We start from the raw sequence: 14,200 nt of genomic DNA, 5'->3' as shown, positions 1-14,200 counted from the left end.
ATTACATCCTAGCTTGGTCTTGTGGAACGCTCTGCCAGTACAGATTTGGCAGGTGTCCTCTGTGCCAGCTTTTAAACGCCCTCTGAAAAAATTCTATTCCATCAGGCTTCTGCAGGTGATGGAGAACAAACCTTTCCACAATATTTACCTGGTTTTAACTTTTTTAGATTATTTTTATTGCGTGGTTTTCATGTACAGTGGTACCTCAGGTTAAGAACTTAATTTGTTCTGGAGGTCTGTTCTTAACCTGAAACTGTTTTTAACCTGAAGTACCACTTTAGCTAGTGGGGCCTTCCACTGCCGCTGCGCAGCCGCTGCCTGATTTCTATTCTCATCCTGAAGCAAAGTTCTTAACCCGAGGTACTATTCCTGGGTTAGCAGAGTCTGTAACCTGAAGCATTTGTAACCTGAAGCATCTGAAACCTGAGGTACCACTGTACGATGGTTGTAAACCACTCTGATATCTTTTTGAAAAAACGAATTAGCGTTATATAAATATGTAAATAAATGTGCCTCTCTGTTAGCCCGTTTGTTAGCTTCATCACACTCTACAGCAGCCCTCTAATGCCCTCGCTGTATTATGTTCTGCCCAGAGTGGCTGTGGCAACCCATTCAGATGGTCAGGGCACAAAGAATAAATGATGATGTTGATGATGGGGAACCTCCAACCTGCAGACCAACCTGCAGACCAACCTTGGCCTACGAGGTTGCCCAATTTGGCCTACAAGGCTGTTTCCCCAAACCAAGTCCACCTGACCATCAGCTGACATCACTGGTCCATGAAACCTCAGGGTCTTGAATGTTCCTGACCTTGCAACCCTAGAGACCGACAGTTTGGCTCGGGATACAGCCTCCTAGATTCCTTTTGATGGCAGAGATACTAACCAGCCAGAAAGATGATAATCGGGGGGGGGGGGATCAAAGAAAGAAGCATCACCATTTATCTCTTTAATATATATATAAAGTTTCCAAAAAACATACAACATATTTTCTTATCTCATACAGTGTTTTGGACTTCCGTTGTTACCAGAAAAATCTGAGGGCTCCCTTGGACAAAAACAAAGACACCAACCAGGGTAACTTGGAGCAAAACAGCAGCCTGTAGGCTTGGCCTTTATTGAACTGTTGCAACAGGGTGCTCCCCTCACTTGCAGGAGAGAGGAAGGACCCAGAAAAATGGTGTGCAAGGCCTTATAAAGACTTTTGAAATTGCCACCCTGTAGATCAAAACCACCCCCAGAAACATCATACATACATCACAGAAGGAGTGTAACCTAAGACCACCCCTCAGATACATACATCAAAGAAAGGAGGGGTTGAGGGAGGAGTTGTGGTGGTAACCTGAGTGTCCTGTCACCTGGCTGGTTCCCCCTTTCCCCCTCCCCATGAGTACTTTCCAGGTGACAGAGGGGAGTTTGCAGTTTCCTGCCCCCAGAGGGAAGAGCTGATTATTGTCCTTTGTTCCAGTCCGTGCTGAATCCCCTTCCATATGCAAGTTCTTTGTGATCTTGATGGTCTTCTATCTAGGACCATCAGGTTGGCATAGCAACTGGGCAGGGCTCTTGTGGATGTGCTGGTATGGTCAAGGGATTATGGCTGCCCTGTATCAAACCTTCCCCATTTTGTAGTCCTTCCTTCATGGAGTAAAATAAAAGTGGAACAGTGCAAATCCGATGTATGGTTGATTTTCTATGAATTTATAACAAAAGCGTAGCATATGTAGTGTGTGAGTGTGAGTGTGTGTGAAGGTTGTACAAACTGAATGATTGGGGGGGAGTTTCCTGCTACAGTGTCAACCACATCTGAAGATATTTCAGTCTTTATCACTTAATCTGCATTTCATTAGTTTCACTATTACTTTTAATAGTCCTTCACTAATAATTCTCTTCATGCTTTTCTCTGCAATATTTCACATAACCCTCCTTACAAAACTTCTTGCAATCCTACTAGCGTAATCTGTTGGTTACAATTGCCTTTCAAACAATTCACATATTTACTCCAGTCCTCTGAGAATCTCTGATTCCGCAGGTTTCGGATCCTTCCTGTCATCTTATCTAATCCTGCATAGTCCATTAATTTCGTCTGCCATTCTTCTTTTGTGGATAATTCTTCTTGCTTCCATTTCTTAAACTTACGAAGCACCACCATTTATCAGTCAAATTTAACAAGGCTGTCAGGATCCCAATCTGCAAGTCTCAAATGTGCAACGGCAGATGCTTTGTCAATCTGTCTGTCTTACATGCCTATGCAAAAACCCACAGAAGCTTCTTGTAATTTCCTCCCAACCTCCTCGGACTTTGCAGACAGGTAAGGTCACCTCCGCAGTTCCTGCAACAGCGTGAACTTGCTTTCTCTCTGATGCAGAAGAGTCTTCTAATGATTTTGCATTTGATGGACTTTGTGAGCTCAGCACTCCCTGGCAGGCTCCCTGCTGACCTGAATAGGCTGCCGGCCTCTCTGGAAAGAAGCAGAGAGAAGAAAGAGCCAGGCAGCCTTGATTTCCATCCCTCCTGTCTTAGCATCTCTTTCCTCTGCTGGTGGAGAAGATATGAAAGCATTTCCACCGAGGCCTTCCTGCTCTAGGCTGACACACGCAGATATGGTACGCTTTCAGCTCTGGGGGAAGATGAGATTTGGTATGAAAAGAAAGCTCTTTATGGTTTTTTTCTCCAGAGCTGCCCTCAAGAAAACTACGTTTTGTGCTGAATCCAAACAGAAAAGAGTCCAAAACTGACCAGGCATTGGCCATGCAGAGATGAAGGTTAGCCTGGGATTTGTGAGTGCAAAAACAAGGCTTGGGCATAAGAACTTTTAATGGGACTTTTGCAAAAATTACAATTTTTGAAGAATGCAATTTTTAAAAAAGGAAAATTAAAAGAGACTTTCCTGGAGTCTGCAGGAGGTTTGGGAGCCCTGTTAGGAGTTCAAGATAATGTTGCTGTCGGTTTCACATTTTCCCCAAATGTCAGTTCAGTTTGCCACATTTCTGCACCAGTTTGGAATAATATTTTTTTACAACAAGAAGAATTTGGATTTGATATTCCGCTTTATCACTACCCGAAGGAGTCTCAAAGTGGCTAACATTCTCCTTTCCCTTCCTCCCCCACAACACAAAATTCCATGTGAAAATTTGTCAGCACTTCTCCTAATATTTTATTTGTTTGCAATATTTATAGCCTAGCTTTTCCCCCCAAGGAGCTACAGGTGGTGTACATGGCTCTTCATCTGAGTCACACAACAACCCTGTGAGGTAGATCAGTCTGAGAGGCAGTGACTGGCACAAGCAGAAGGCAGAATGTGTCCTTCAAACAGATTCCTCAGACTTAAACTTGTCTACATTCCTGGGGGACAATCACGGGAACATTAAAAGTGTGTTGGTTTTCTTTTAGCTTTCTACAAGAACACATTTGTAGCGCGTTAGGCAAACATGGTACAATAATTACATATAGATAGCAGTGGGCTGGGCATGTCTCTTAACAAAAAGCACCCATTGGGAGTGGGAGGAGAGAGAGCAAGTTGTTTCAGGTTGAGACACATCTCCTCCAAAGCTGCTGCTTGCTCTTGAATGGGCTATTTGAAAATAGCACTGCTGGAAATAATGAGTGGCTTTGGGGTGGGTTTTTGGGAGGGATGGGAGTTGGGAAAGTGGATCAGGGGAAGGAGTTTAAGCTGAAACTCCTCCTCCCCACGTTGCCGACCTGATCCAGATCAGGGGCCCCACAGCTGCCTTTTCTTGAGAAAGAATCATGCCCAGTCCTAAGCTTGCTATTTTTAAACACAGGGGCAGACAACCTGGTGCCCTCCAGGTGTCCTGGACTACAACTCCCATCATCCCTGATTTTTGGCCAAGCTAGCAAGGGCTTATGGAAGTTGTATTCTGGATCATCTGCAGATGACCAGGTTGCCTGCCTTTGCCCTTCATCTGAGCAACACGTGCCCTCTCTTGGAGCTCTCCATGGTGCTGGAAAGTCACACTATAACCATCTGCCTGAAAGCCTCTGGTCTGTTCCTGCTATCTGGCTCCTTCCTCCTGGTTCCTAGTTGTTCTTTGCTCCACACTGGATTCCCTCTCCCAGACCTTTCCAATTCTGTAGCTCCCTGCTGACCTGCACATTGGAACATCAATTCTTCTAACACAAGTCCTGTGATATTATGGCCAGAAGCTGATGTTTTTGGCTTCTTCTCTTCCTCGATCATTTTGGTGGTGGGCATTCCCTCCGTACACTTAAAAACAATCATTCTGAAACAGAGACCAGGAAATGCACAATGTCTTCTTCTTTTTTTTACGAGCCTATGAAATCAGGCTGCTTATCTTTGCCACAGCAGGCTCACACTTGAAGTTCAGAGCTCATAGTTCTGGAAAGGACTTCAAATGGCAGGAGGAGCCCTTTTGAAATGGCAAAGAGTGGCATCAGGTTCAAAGAGCAGGATTGCATAACGGGCTTGGATGGGAAATAAATAAAAACTGGAACGTCAAAATCTTTCAGATCCAGACCTTGCATCTTGTTTTTTCCAAATCCTTACGATGCATGAGCGAGGAAACCCTTCTTTGGAGGACAAAACAGAATTGCTTTTGTCAAGGATTATTAATGAGCAGGCATTCGGCAAGGATGGAGATCTGGACTGCAATTCCCATTAGCCCCAGCCAGCATGGCCAGTGGTCAGGGATGATGGGACTTGGAGTCCACCATCTGGGAGGCACCAGGTTCTCCATCATTGTGGGGTCATCCACACTTTCACTTGTCCTGCCACGCTCCCCAGGGAAAACCCACTGTTTACCACTTAATCAGAGCAAATGTCAATCAGCTTTTCTCCAGAGTGACGTTTGCTCTGATTCAACTGCAAACAACAGGTTTTCTGGGGGAAAGTGGTGGGGGAAAGGCAAAACCACTTGAACCCATGCCGAGAGAGCCTTGGTCAGACCCATGCTTTCCAGGCATGGGACAAGCACAAGTGTGGAAGAGCCCTGCATTGCATCATGGGGGAGGCTTTAGAGGCAAGCAGTGCTACTTCAAAAGCAACTTGAATATTGCAGAGGTCAACATCTCAGAAGAAGAAGCCTGCCCAAACAGTAGTTGAGTCGTACAGCAATAATACATATTTATGAATCATCTTCAACAGAAGTCTCAACGCGATTTCAATTGTATCATAAAAAACAACTAGAAATGGGTTTTAAAGCCCCCACTAAAGATCTCTCTCTCTCTCTCTCTCTCTCTCTCTCTCTCTCTCTCTCTGTGTGTGTGTGTGTGTGTGTGTGTGTGTGTGTGTAAAACCAATAAAGTAAATATCCAAGACAGAGGCATAAAAAGAAAAACCATCCAGTTGAAAAGGCATTTTGGGGGGTGGAGGAGAATGTCTTCAGTTGATTTTGCAAAGTACAAACGGTACGGACCTGACATATTTCAACAGGGATGCTGTTCCACAAAAGAAGGGCAGCCGCACTGAAATCCTTGCTTTGAGTAGCTGTTTGACAGAATTCTGTCACATTTGACAGAATTCACGAAAAGGCTATCCTGCAAAATGCAGTGATATAAAGAGATAAGGGAGTCTCTAAGGCATCCTGGCCCTGAACTGTGCAGGGCCTTAAATGCTGGTAGCAAACCCTTGAGCTGGCCCAGTAGCAGATTGGAAGCCACAGGACAAGGTGTCATATCATATGCTGGTTTTAGGCTCCCACCACAAGCAGCCTAGCCACTGCATTCTGGACCAGCTACAGCTTCCAGGCCAACTTCAAAGATAGTCCCGCACATAGCAGTAATCCACCTTTGAGGTTACCAGTGGTGGACAAGTATAATCAAGCTGTTAAGACATTCCGTTTCACCTTAAGAACAGATGTGTGGATTGTTGTATGTGACATGTCTGCTTACACTCCAGCACAGCTTGCTGGGAACTTCCGTTTTGTGTATAGCTATTGCTTATGCTGCTTGCTTGGACACGAAGGGAGAAGACATGTTTTTCCTTTGTCCTGACGTATGCTGAATAAACTGCCTGTAAATATGCTCTCACAGCCGTCTCCTGCCACTTCTGCTGCAAAATGTTATTTACTCTGCTGAGTGCTGCGTGCTCCAGCTTCTGAAGGCTTCTGAAGCTGTGGGTCACAGTTTCATGCTGATGCAAGGACTGGAGATTGCTTGGCTTACCGGCTGGTGGGCTGGAGCCAGCTGGGGGCTTGCAAATTGCCCCCGTTCCCTTGGATGCATCTCAACACAAGCTATCCCGGTCCAGGAATGGCTGCAGCTGTCTTACCACCCAGAGCTCATAAAAGGCATTCCTAGGCACCAAGGACACCTGCACCTCCAGCGACAGAGGTATATCTAGGAGCATGCCCAGATTACATGCTGAGAAGTGAGTTAAGATCGATTTGATGCTGGATTTCCATAAGAGCAGCTGACCAGTGGGGCTTCAGAAGCACCATGCCCTGAGCTGCTAAAGAGGTGCGGGCTGGGTGTGATGGCCTGGGACTCGGGCTCGGACTCAAAACCAGAGGAGTCTCAGTCTGCACTGGATCCTTTGCCTCAGGCATCATCTGAACCAAGTCTGGGGCTTGATCCTGAAGAGTCCCAGCCTGCACAGGTTCCGCTGCAACAAACACCAGCTGGGCCGAGTCAGGGGCCTGAGCCTGCACTGGCTCCAGATGCAGGGATTACCTCGTTGCCTTCAGCTGGGCCATCACTTACAGCTGCTCCACTACTGGTTGGGTCAGGGGAGGCTGAGGCGGCCCCTGGGTCTAGTAACCCACTGACATCTCCCAAGCTGCAGAGACTAAGGTCTGAGAGAAGGAGAGACCTGAGTACTCGCAGGAGGAGTGCTCGCCTTCGGGCAAAACAGGGAGGTGATTCGCCGGGGAATCAGGACCGGCCGTTACCCTGACAAAGATAAAAGGCTGTCGGACCCCGCCCCAGGTTGCAGGAGCAACTTTGCTGTATGCCAGACCCTGCCTGAGATCCTGTACCTGCCCTTGCCTGGTTTCCTGCCTCGTGTCCTGCCTTGACCCTGTCGGACTGACTTCTAGCGGAACCTACGGATTCTGGACCAGACCTGGACTGTGGTTCTCGGGTTACCCCCGGACGCAGCACACTGGGCTTCTGAAGCCCTGACCATCAGATGACCAGTGGGGAAGATAAGGATCCAGACATGAGGGCAGACGCAGAACCATAGAATCATAGAAGTGTAAAGCTGGAAGGGACCTCGAGGGTCATCTAGTCCAACCTCCTGCAATGGAGGAATCTAAACACAGAGGGTGGATAAGGATGGATGGAGCCTGCTGGCCAAATCCACATCCTAGGGAGGGAGGGAGGGAGGGAGGGAGGAAGGAAGCCTAGGAAAACCTGTTGCTCTACCTTCAACAAGTATAGTTTCATCAGTACACCAGACTACAGCAGGAACCAGAGGTGGAAATCCAATCAAAACAGCTACTCCTTTTCTCTCCCACCCATGAGCAGCCACAAGGCAGCCTGAAGGAAGGAAGATAAATTGCCTTTGATACCCTGCTGTCCTCTTTTATCTGGGCATAACAGGTAGATCACTTCCATTGACATATTGATCCTCTGGGTTACAGCAAATCAATCATTCTCAGAAGTCCAAGAAAAATTGTTTTTCTCCCCATCGCACCTGCCCACTTGGGGAGAGACCGGGCTGGTTCAGCTGTGGCTATGCTGAATGCTGCACTGTCTCTGATTATTAGGAACGTATACAAGGAAAGAAGAACCCTGACCGACCAGCCTTTCTCAACCTGTGGGTCCCCAGATGTTGTTGAACTACAACTCCCATCATACCTAGCTAGCAAGGCCAGAGCTCAGGGATGATGGGAGTTGTAGTCCAACAACATCTGGGGACCCACAAGTTGAGAACAGCTGGATTAGACCATGGGAAAGCAATCCGGCCCAATCACCTTCTAAATCTGGCCCGCAAACGGTCCAGGAATCAGTGTGTTTTTACATGAGTAGAATGTGTGCTTTTATTTAAAATACATCTCTGGGTTATTTGTGGGGCATAGGAATTCGTTCATCCCCCCCCCCAAAAAAAATATAGTCCGGCCCACCACATGGTCTGAGGGATGGTGGACCAGCCCATGGCTGAAAATGGTTGCTGACCCCTGGTCTTGACCCTATGATACCACAGCCAACCTGGGCCTTTTTTTAAAGCTGCTGCTTTGCAACACAGTGTGAAACAGGCAGAAAGCTTAAAAGCATCCTGCCCTCCCCCTGGGAATCACACCAGTTTTATTTAGAGCAAGGGTGTGTTTGCTTCTTGGCTGCACCAAGGGCTGCTACTCATGATCGCGCAATTGACCTCTGGCCGAAAGTAGTCTAGGGTACAGTGGCAGACCTACATTTTGGGAGCCCTGAAGCTTGAACTATCATGGGGGCCCCTTCACAACCAGCAACAAGGTCTGCACAACCACTGTTACCACCACACTTTTAGAGAATCTGTGCTACAGGCTCTCAAACTTTGGGACTGCTGTAATATATACAAATAATAAGAACTAATCAATTTGAATCGAGCGACTCCAGTTGGGTCTACCAGACCCAAAATTCTTAGGCAATGTGGATTGAAGTTGCTTTTGGGCCCCACTGGGACCAGGGCCCCTGAAGCTTAAATTTCATTCATTTCATAGTAGATCTGCCCCAAACAGGGCACAGAAAGTCGCCTTAAACCGAGTTAAACTATTGGTATATCTAGCTCAGCAATGTCTCCACTGACTGGCAGAATTTTTCAGGGTTTCAGACTGGAGACATGCTGAGTCCTACCTGGAAATAATACGGATTGTATCTGGGACCTTGAGGATTGAAAGCCTACAGTATGCCACTGAAGTGGCTCAGTGCTTTCCACACTGCCTGACAATGGTCAGGTCTCCAGGAATAATAATAATAATAATAATAATAATAATAATAATAAATTTTTATTTATATCCCGCCCTCCCCAGCCAAAGCCTGGCTCAGGGTGGCTAACAATAAAATAATACAACATTCTAAAATCATTTCATTATAAAATCAATTCAAAATCAGATTAATGGCAACCATTGGGCTAGAGTTCTATGTGGATTACCAAAGGATGGGGTCAGACTGTGCCTTGGCCAAAGGCTTGGTGGAGCAGCTCTGTCTTGCAGGCCCTGCGGAAAGATGTCAAGTTTCGCAGGGCCCTAGTCTCTTGTGGCAGAGCGTTCCACCAGATCAGAGCCACAGCCGAAAAAGCCCTGGCCCTGGTTGAGGCCAGCCTAACCTCTCTGTGGCCTGGGACCTCCAAGATGTTTTTGTTTGAAGATCGTAAGTTCCTCTGTGGGGCATACCAGGAGAGGCGGTCCCATAGGTACGAGGGTCCTAGGCCGTATAGGGCTTTAAAGGTTAAAACCAGCACCTTAAACCTGATCCTGTACTCCACCGGGAGCCAGTGCAGCTGGTATAGCACCTTTCATAGCCCTACCTGGAGACAAGAGGGATTGAACCTACATGCAAATCATGTGTTCTGCCGCTGAGTTGTGGTATACGCAGTTGAATATGAAGGGGTTTGCAAACTGCATTGCTGTGAGTTGCTTCCCAATCTCTTCCTTGGAAGACGCATATATCAAATGAGAAGGAGGACAATGATGATTGTCCTTGCATTTGTTTGATCTGTGGTTGGGGCAGGGCGGGGAAGAGGCAATAGTTATTGGCCCCGGGAACAGCAAGAAATAAGTGTGCATAACTGGATTGTGTGCGTCTGATGGCTGGGGAGCCTTCCATCAGTCTCTCTCATTTGCTTTGGACCAGAAACCTGTCTCAGGAAATAACTGCACAATCAGATGAAGGGCTTCACAGTTTCTTGGGGGCTTAGGAAGATTAACCACATTGTAATCCAGCTGCAGGCTTCTTGTGCATCTATCAGAGGCCCTGAGCTCTCCGGGTTTAACTTGTAAAAGCATGAAATTTGCAATTAAAGGAGAGGACAGATTTAGTAGAGTGGAGAGGACATCTCTGTACTAGCTGAGCAGCCTTAAGGCGGGTTAAGGTGGATTGCGGAGGAAAATTACATGAGTCTAGTTTGTGTGTGTGTGGTAGAAACACCCCACCACCACACATATACCCCAGATACTATTAAAAGAGAATGTTGCCATTGAAGTGGAGGTGAATTTTTGCAGTTTTCTTATGTTAAAATGTATTTTTAAAACTAGGTGGAAAAAATTTCATTATGCAAACAAAAAATGTTCAAAAGAGCTCAGCGTTCCCCAAGATGACCTGCTGATTGGGAATCCATCCTGATTTGCTTGTAAAGGAAGTACATAATGTCCACTCATTACACTGGGCAACAATTTTTTACTTTTTGAATGTTGTCTAGATTTCTACAACTGATTTAGGGTATTTGTGCACTGCTGAATCAGGAAATGGCATCCGTTTCTCTCCATCAGGTCAGGTTTACTGTAAACTGAATTGTGGGCATTGATAAAGGTAAGTACACGTAAATTGCATGTTGCTTCACCATTTTTCATACTTCAGGGATTGAACTTCTGTTTCTTGGAACTCCTGGAATGCTCAGCGGCAGGGAGGTCTCTCTTCAGAGTCCAACAGTAGTCAGCCATCATGACTGCGTCCCAGCGACCCTGATACCTGGTCTCCATCTCTTTCATGTCCTGATGGAATCTCTCCCCCTGCTCGTCACTCATTGAACCCAGGTTCTCAGGAAACGGGTCCATATGTGAAAATAGGTAGTGCATCTTGACGCTCATGTTGCAGCCCAGGTTTCTGAAAGCAGTCAGCATGTTGTTGACAAGTTCTGCATAGTTTCTGGCCTTATTGTTGCCCAGAAAGTTCTTCACTACCAGAACAAATGCCTTCCACGCTTCCAGTTCCACTTCGTTCATTGAGTTTCTGAACTCTGGATCTCCGATGAGCTGATGGATCTGAGGACCATCAAAGATGCCAGCTTTCAACTTCTCCATGGTCAATCCTGGAAAAGCCTGGCACAAGTAAGTGAAGCAGTCACCATCCTTGTCCAGAGCCTTGGTGAACTGCTTGATTAAGCCGAGCTTGATGTGCAGCAGTGGGAAGAGTATTCTGTCTCTGTCCACCAGAGGGTCGTTGATGACATTCCTTTCTTTGCAAGGCACCAATTCCTCCTGCACAGGCCAGTCCTTCTTTGTGTAATGCTGAGCACGGTCCCTACTATCCCACATGCACAGAAAACATGGGTACTTGGTGAAGCCAGACTGTTGTCCCAACAAAAAGTTCACCATCTTCAGGTCAACACAAATAAACCACTTATGCTGATCATAACCAATTTTCTCCAGCACATACTTCACCGCTTCATAGTTCTCCTTCAGTGTACTCGAGTGAGCCAGGGGTATAGAGGCAAACTGGTTGCCGTTGTGTAGCAGAACACATTTCAGTGATCACTTACTGCTGTCAATGAACAGTCTCCAATCTTTGGGTTCGTACTGTGGCACTCCAAGCTTGAGCAGAAGCTGGGCAATATCTGCACAGTACACCAAGTCCTTCTCTTCCGAGAAAAAACAGAGGTACTCTTGATGCCTGTTGCGGAAGAAGCTGATGCGAGCACTGTCAGAGAGGAGGTTTTTTTCCCTTCAATCTGGATGCAAACAGTTCGGCAGAGTCCTTTGACAAGCTGAGGTCGCGAACTAGATCATTCAACTCCTTTTGGGAAAATGGATGTGGAGCATCATCTTCAATAATGACTTCTTCTTCATGTCCTTCAACACTGGCCTTCGTCACTAATGTCAGGAAGTTCTGGAATTTCACTGGAAATTTCATCACAATGAGCTACAGGACGACATGCTGACTGAAGATCAGGATACTTCGTGGGGCGGCTGCCCCATTAACTTAGTTTTGATCCCCCAACTTTATGCTTTGCCACACCAATTTATGGAAGATTTTGAGGTTTTATGACTTCAAACTGATCCCTTTTCGACATAATCACCCAGAACTATCGGACCTGAATACTACTTGTCATTAAAATAATCATTTCCAATCAAAACAATTATTCGACATGGCATTTTACCCCCACCACCTTCTTCTAAAATGCTCCACACAAGCGTACATGTGAACAAAAACGTAAAAAAACGACATGTGGCCATAGCTCAAAAACTTGACCTGATTGAGCAAAACCAATGTGATTTTTGGATTCAGCACATCAGATTCGTCCTAAATCAACTGAAAAAACGCAGACAACAAATTTGTTGTTGACCATTGTTACTACTACTACTACTACTACTACTACTTATTACCTGGCCTTCACCCTAAGGTCCAATGGCGGGTTACATTAAAACACAATATTGAAAAGAGTTTAAAACAACTTACAATCACACAAATAGGTGGGTTCCAAAAATATACACGCAAGCCAGGGTAATGAGTAAAGGTAAAGGTAAAGGGACTTCTGACCATTAGGTCCAGTCGTGACCGACTCTGGGGTTGCGGCGCTCATCTCGCTTTATTGGCCGAGGGAGCTGGCATACAGCTTCCGGGTCATGTGGCCAGCATGACTAAGCCGCTTCTGGTGAACCAAAGCAGCGCACGGAAACGCCGTTTACCTTCCCGCCGGAGCAGTACCTATTTATCTACTTGCACTTTGACGTGCTTTCAAACTGCTAGGTTGGCAGGAGCAGGGACCAAACAACGGGGAGCTCACCCCGTCGTGGGGATTCGAACCGCCGACCTTCTGATCGGCAAGTCCTAGGCTCTGTGGTTTAAACCACAGCGCCACCCGCGTCCCAGGGTAATGATTAGCAGTACTCTATTTGACCAACTGGTCTCATCAGTGCATTTATCGGGATCGTCTTCTTCCTCTCCAACTGGGTGAGCCTGAACATTGTCATTCACTGTCCTAAAAGGGTGTGTTTGTGATGTGGAGGATCTTTTCAGCTTTGTTGAAAGGCTGTTTTGAAAAAGCTTATCCTGTAGTCCTTAGCCCATCTACCATGTCAAGGCTGTTGGCTGGTAGATGGATGCCAAACTATTCCACCCGGTTCCTTAAATTATTGAGTACCCCCAAGATTATTGTTGTGAGTCTTGGCAGCTCATCACTTCATTCCTGATTAATTACATTTCCAGATATTTTCCTACACTCTTCTTCCATCAGGGCTTGGGGTGAGGAGATGGCTGGGTGGGTACGTTTGTGTGTGTGCAAGGATCAAGGTGCTCACTAAAAGCAATCAATCCTCAGACCAGAACAGAAGATCAGTCCCACCACCAAATCAGTGTGCACCTCTCGACAAAAATCAATTTGCAGATGGAAGATGGGGTAGGAGATGAATGCCATAGATCATTTGGCTAAGGAACAGGGAGCCTCTCCTTCTCCCCTATGGCTGCTTTTTAATTCCTTTCTTAAAAGCTTTTGAGTGATCTCAAGAAGCCAAGACCTCTGGAAGATTTAAGTCCCAAGGAACCTTGGCTTGCTCAGTTGGTTTGCTTCCCATTTCCCAGAAGGTCCATTTCAAATGGAGAAGTTCTTGTCACCATAAGAGACAGCCTCAAATAAAAGAGAGACAGAGACAGGGAGAGGGGGGGCAGAAAGGAGAGTTTAAAGACAGGGAGAACAAAACAGGTAAAGTGTCCTTGAGAGTAAGTGCACAGCAAACTTTATTATGTTCCCCGCTTTCCCAATGGCAAGATGTTCTATGGGCTGGCAACACTTGTTCATCTGACTTCTGGCTTCCATGAAGGAAGGAAACTCTTCTGCCATTTTGTCTTTTTTTATATGGGCAGAGTAAATCTATAGGAAGCTGGTGGAACTTATGCTGGCTTAAATTAAGACGGACTATGTTACCCCGGGTGGTACGGGTGGCGCTGTGGGTTAAACCACAGAGCCTAGGACTTGCCAATCAGAAGGTCGGTGGTTCGAATCCCCGCAACGGGGTGAGCTCCCGTTGCTCGGTCCCTGCTCCTGCCAACCTAGCAGTTCGAAAGCATGTCAAAGTGCAAGTAGATAAATAGGTACCGCTCTGGCGGGAAGGTAAACGGCGTTTCCGTGCGCTGCTCTGGTTCGCCAGAAGCAGTTCAGTCATGCTGGCCACATGACCCGGAAGCTGTACGCCAGCTCCCTTGGCCAATAAAGTGAGATGAGCGCCGCAACCCCAGCGTTGGCCACGACTGGACCTAATGGTCAGAGGTCCCTTTACCCTTTACCTATGTTACTCCTATTACAAACGCCTTTCAATATTTTTTTGGAAGCTGCCCAGAGTGGCTGGGGAAACCCAGCCAGATGGGCGGGG

At 46.6% G+C, this 14,200-nt stretch overlaps 1 protein-coding gene across 1 annotated transcript; it reads right to left on the bottom strand.

Moving 5' to 3' along the window:
• Nucleotides 1-10,437: 10,437 nt before the first annotated feature.
• Nucleotides 10,438-12,168, bottom strand: LOC310764958 (uncharacterized protein). Its single transcript, XM_083619344.1, has 2 exons — nucleotides 11,774-12,168; nucleotides 10,438-11,531 (listed from the first exon to the last, which is right to left on the bottom strand). The coding sequence occupies exon 2, from the start codon at nucleotides 11,207-11,209 to the stop codon at nucleotides 10,469-10,471; it is 741 nt and encodes a 246-aa protein (XP_083475470.1). The 5' UTR covers nucleotides 11,210-11,531; nucleotides 11,774-12,168; the 3' UTR covers nucleotides 10,438-10,468.
• Between the last annotated feature and the right edge of the window lie 2,032 nt (nucleotides 12,169-14,200).

Source organism: Podarcis filfolensis (assembly GCF_964270895.1).
Source record: "Podarcis filfolensis genome assembly, chromosome: 6".
Lineage (NCBI taxonomy): Eukaryota > Metazoa > Chordata > Lepidosauria > Squamata > Lacertidae > Podarcis > Podarcis filfolensis.
This window is presented reverse-complemented; position numbering and strand designations above follow the sequence as displayed.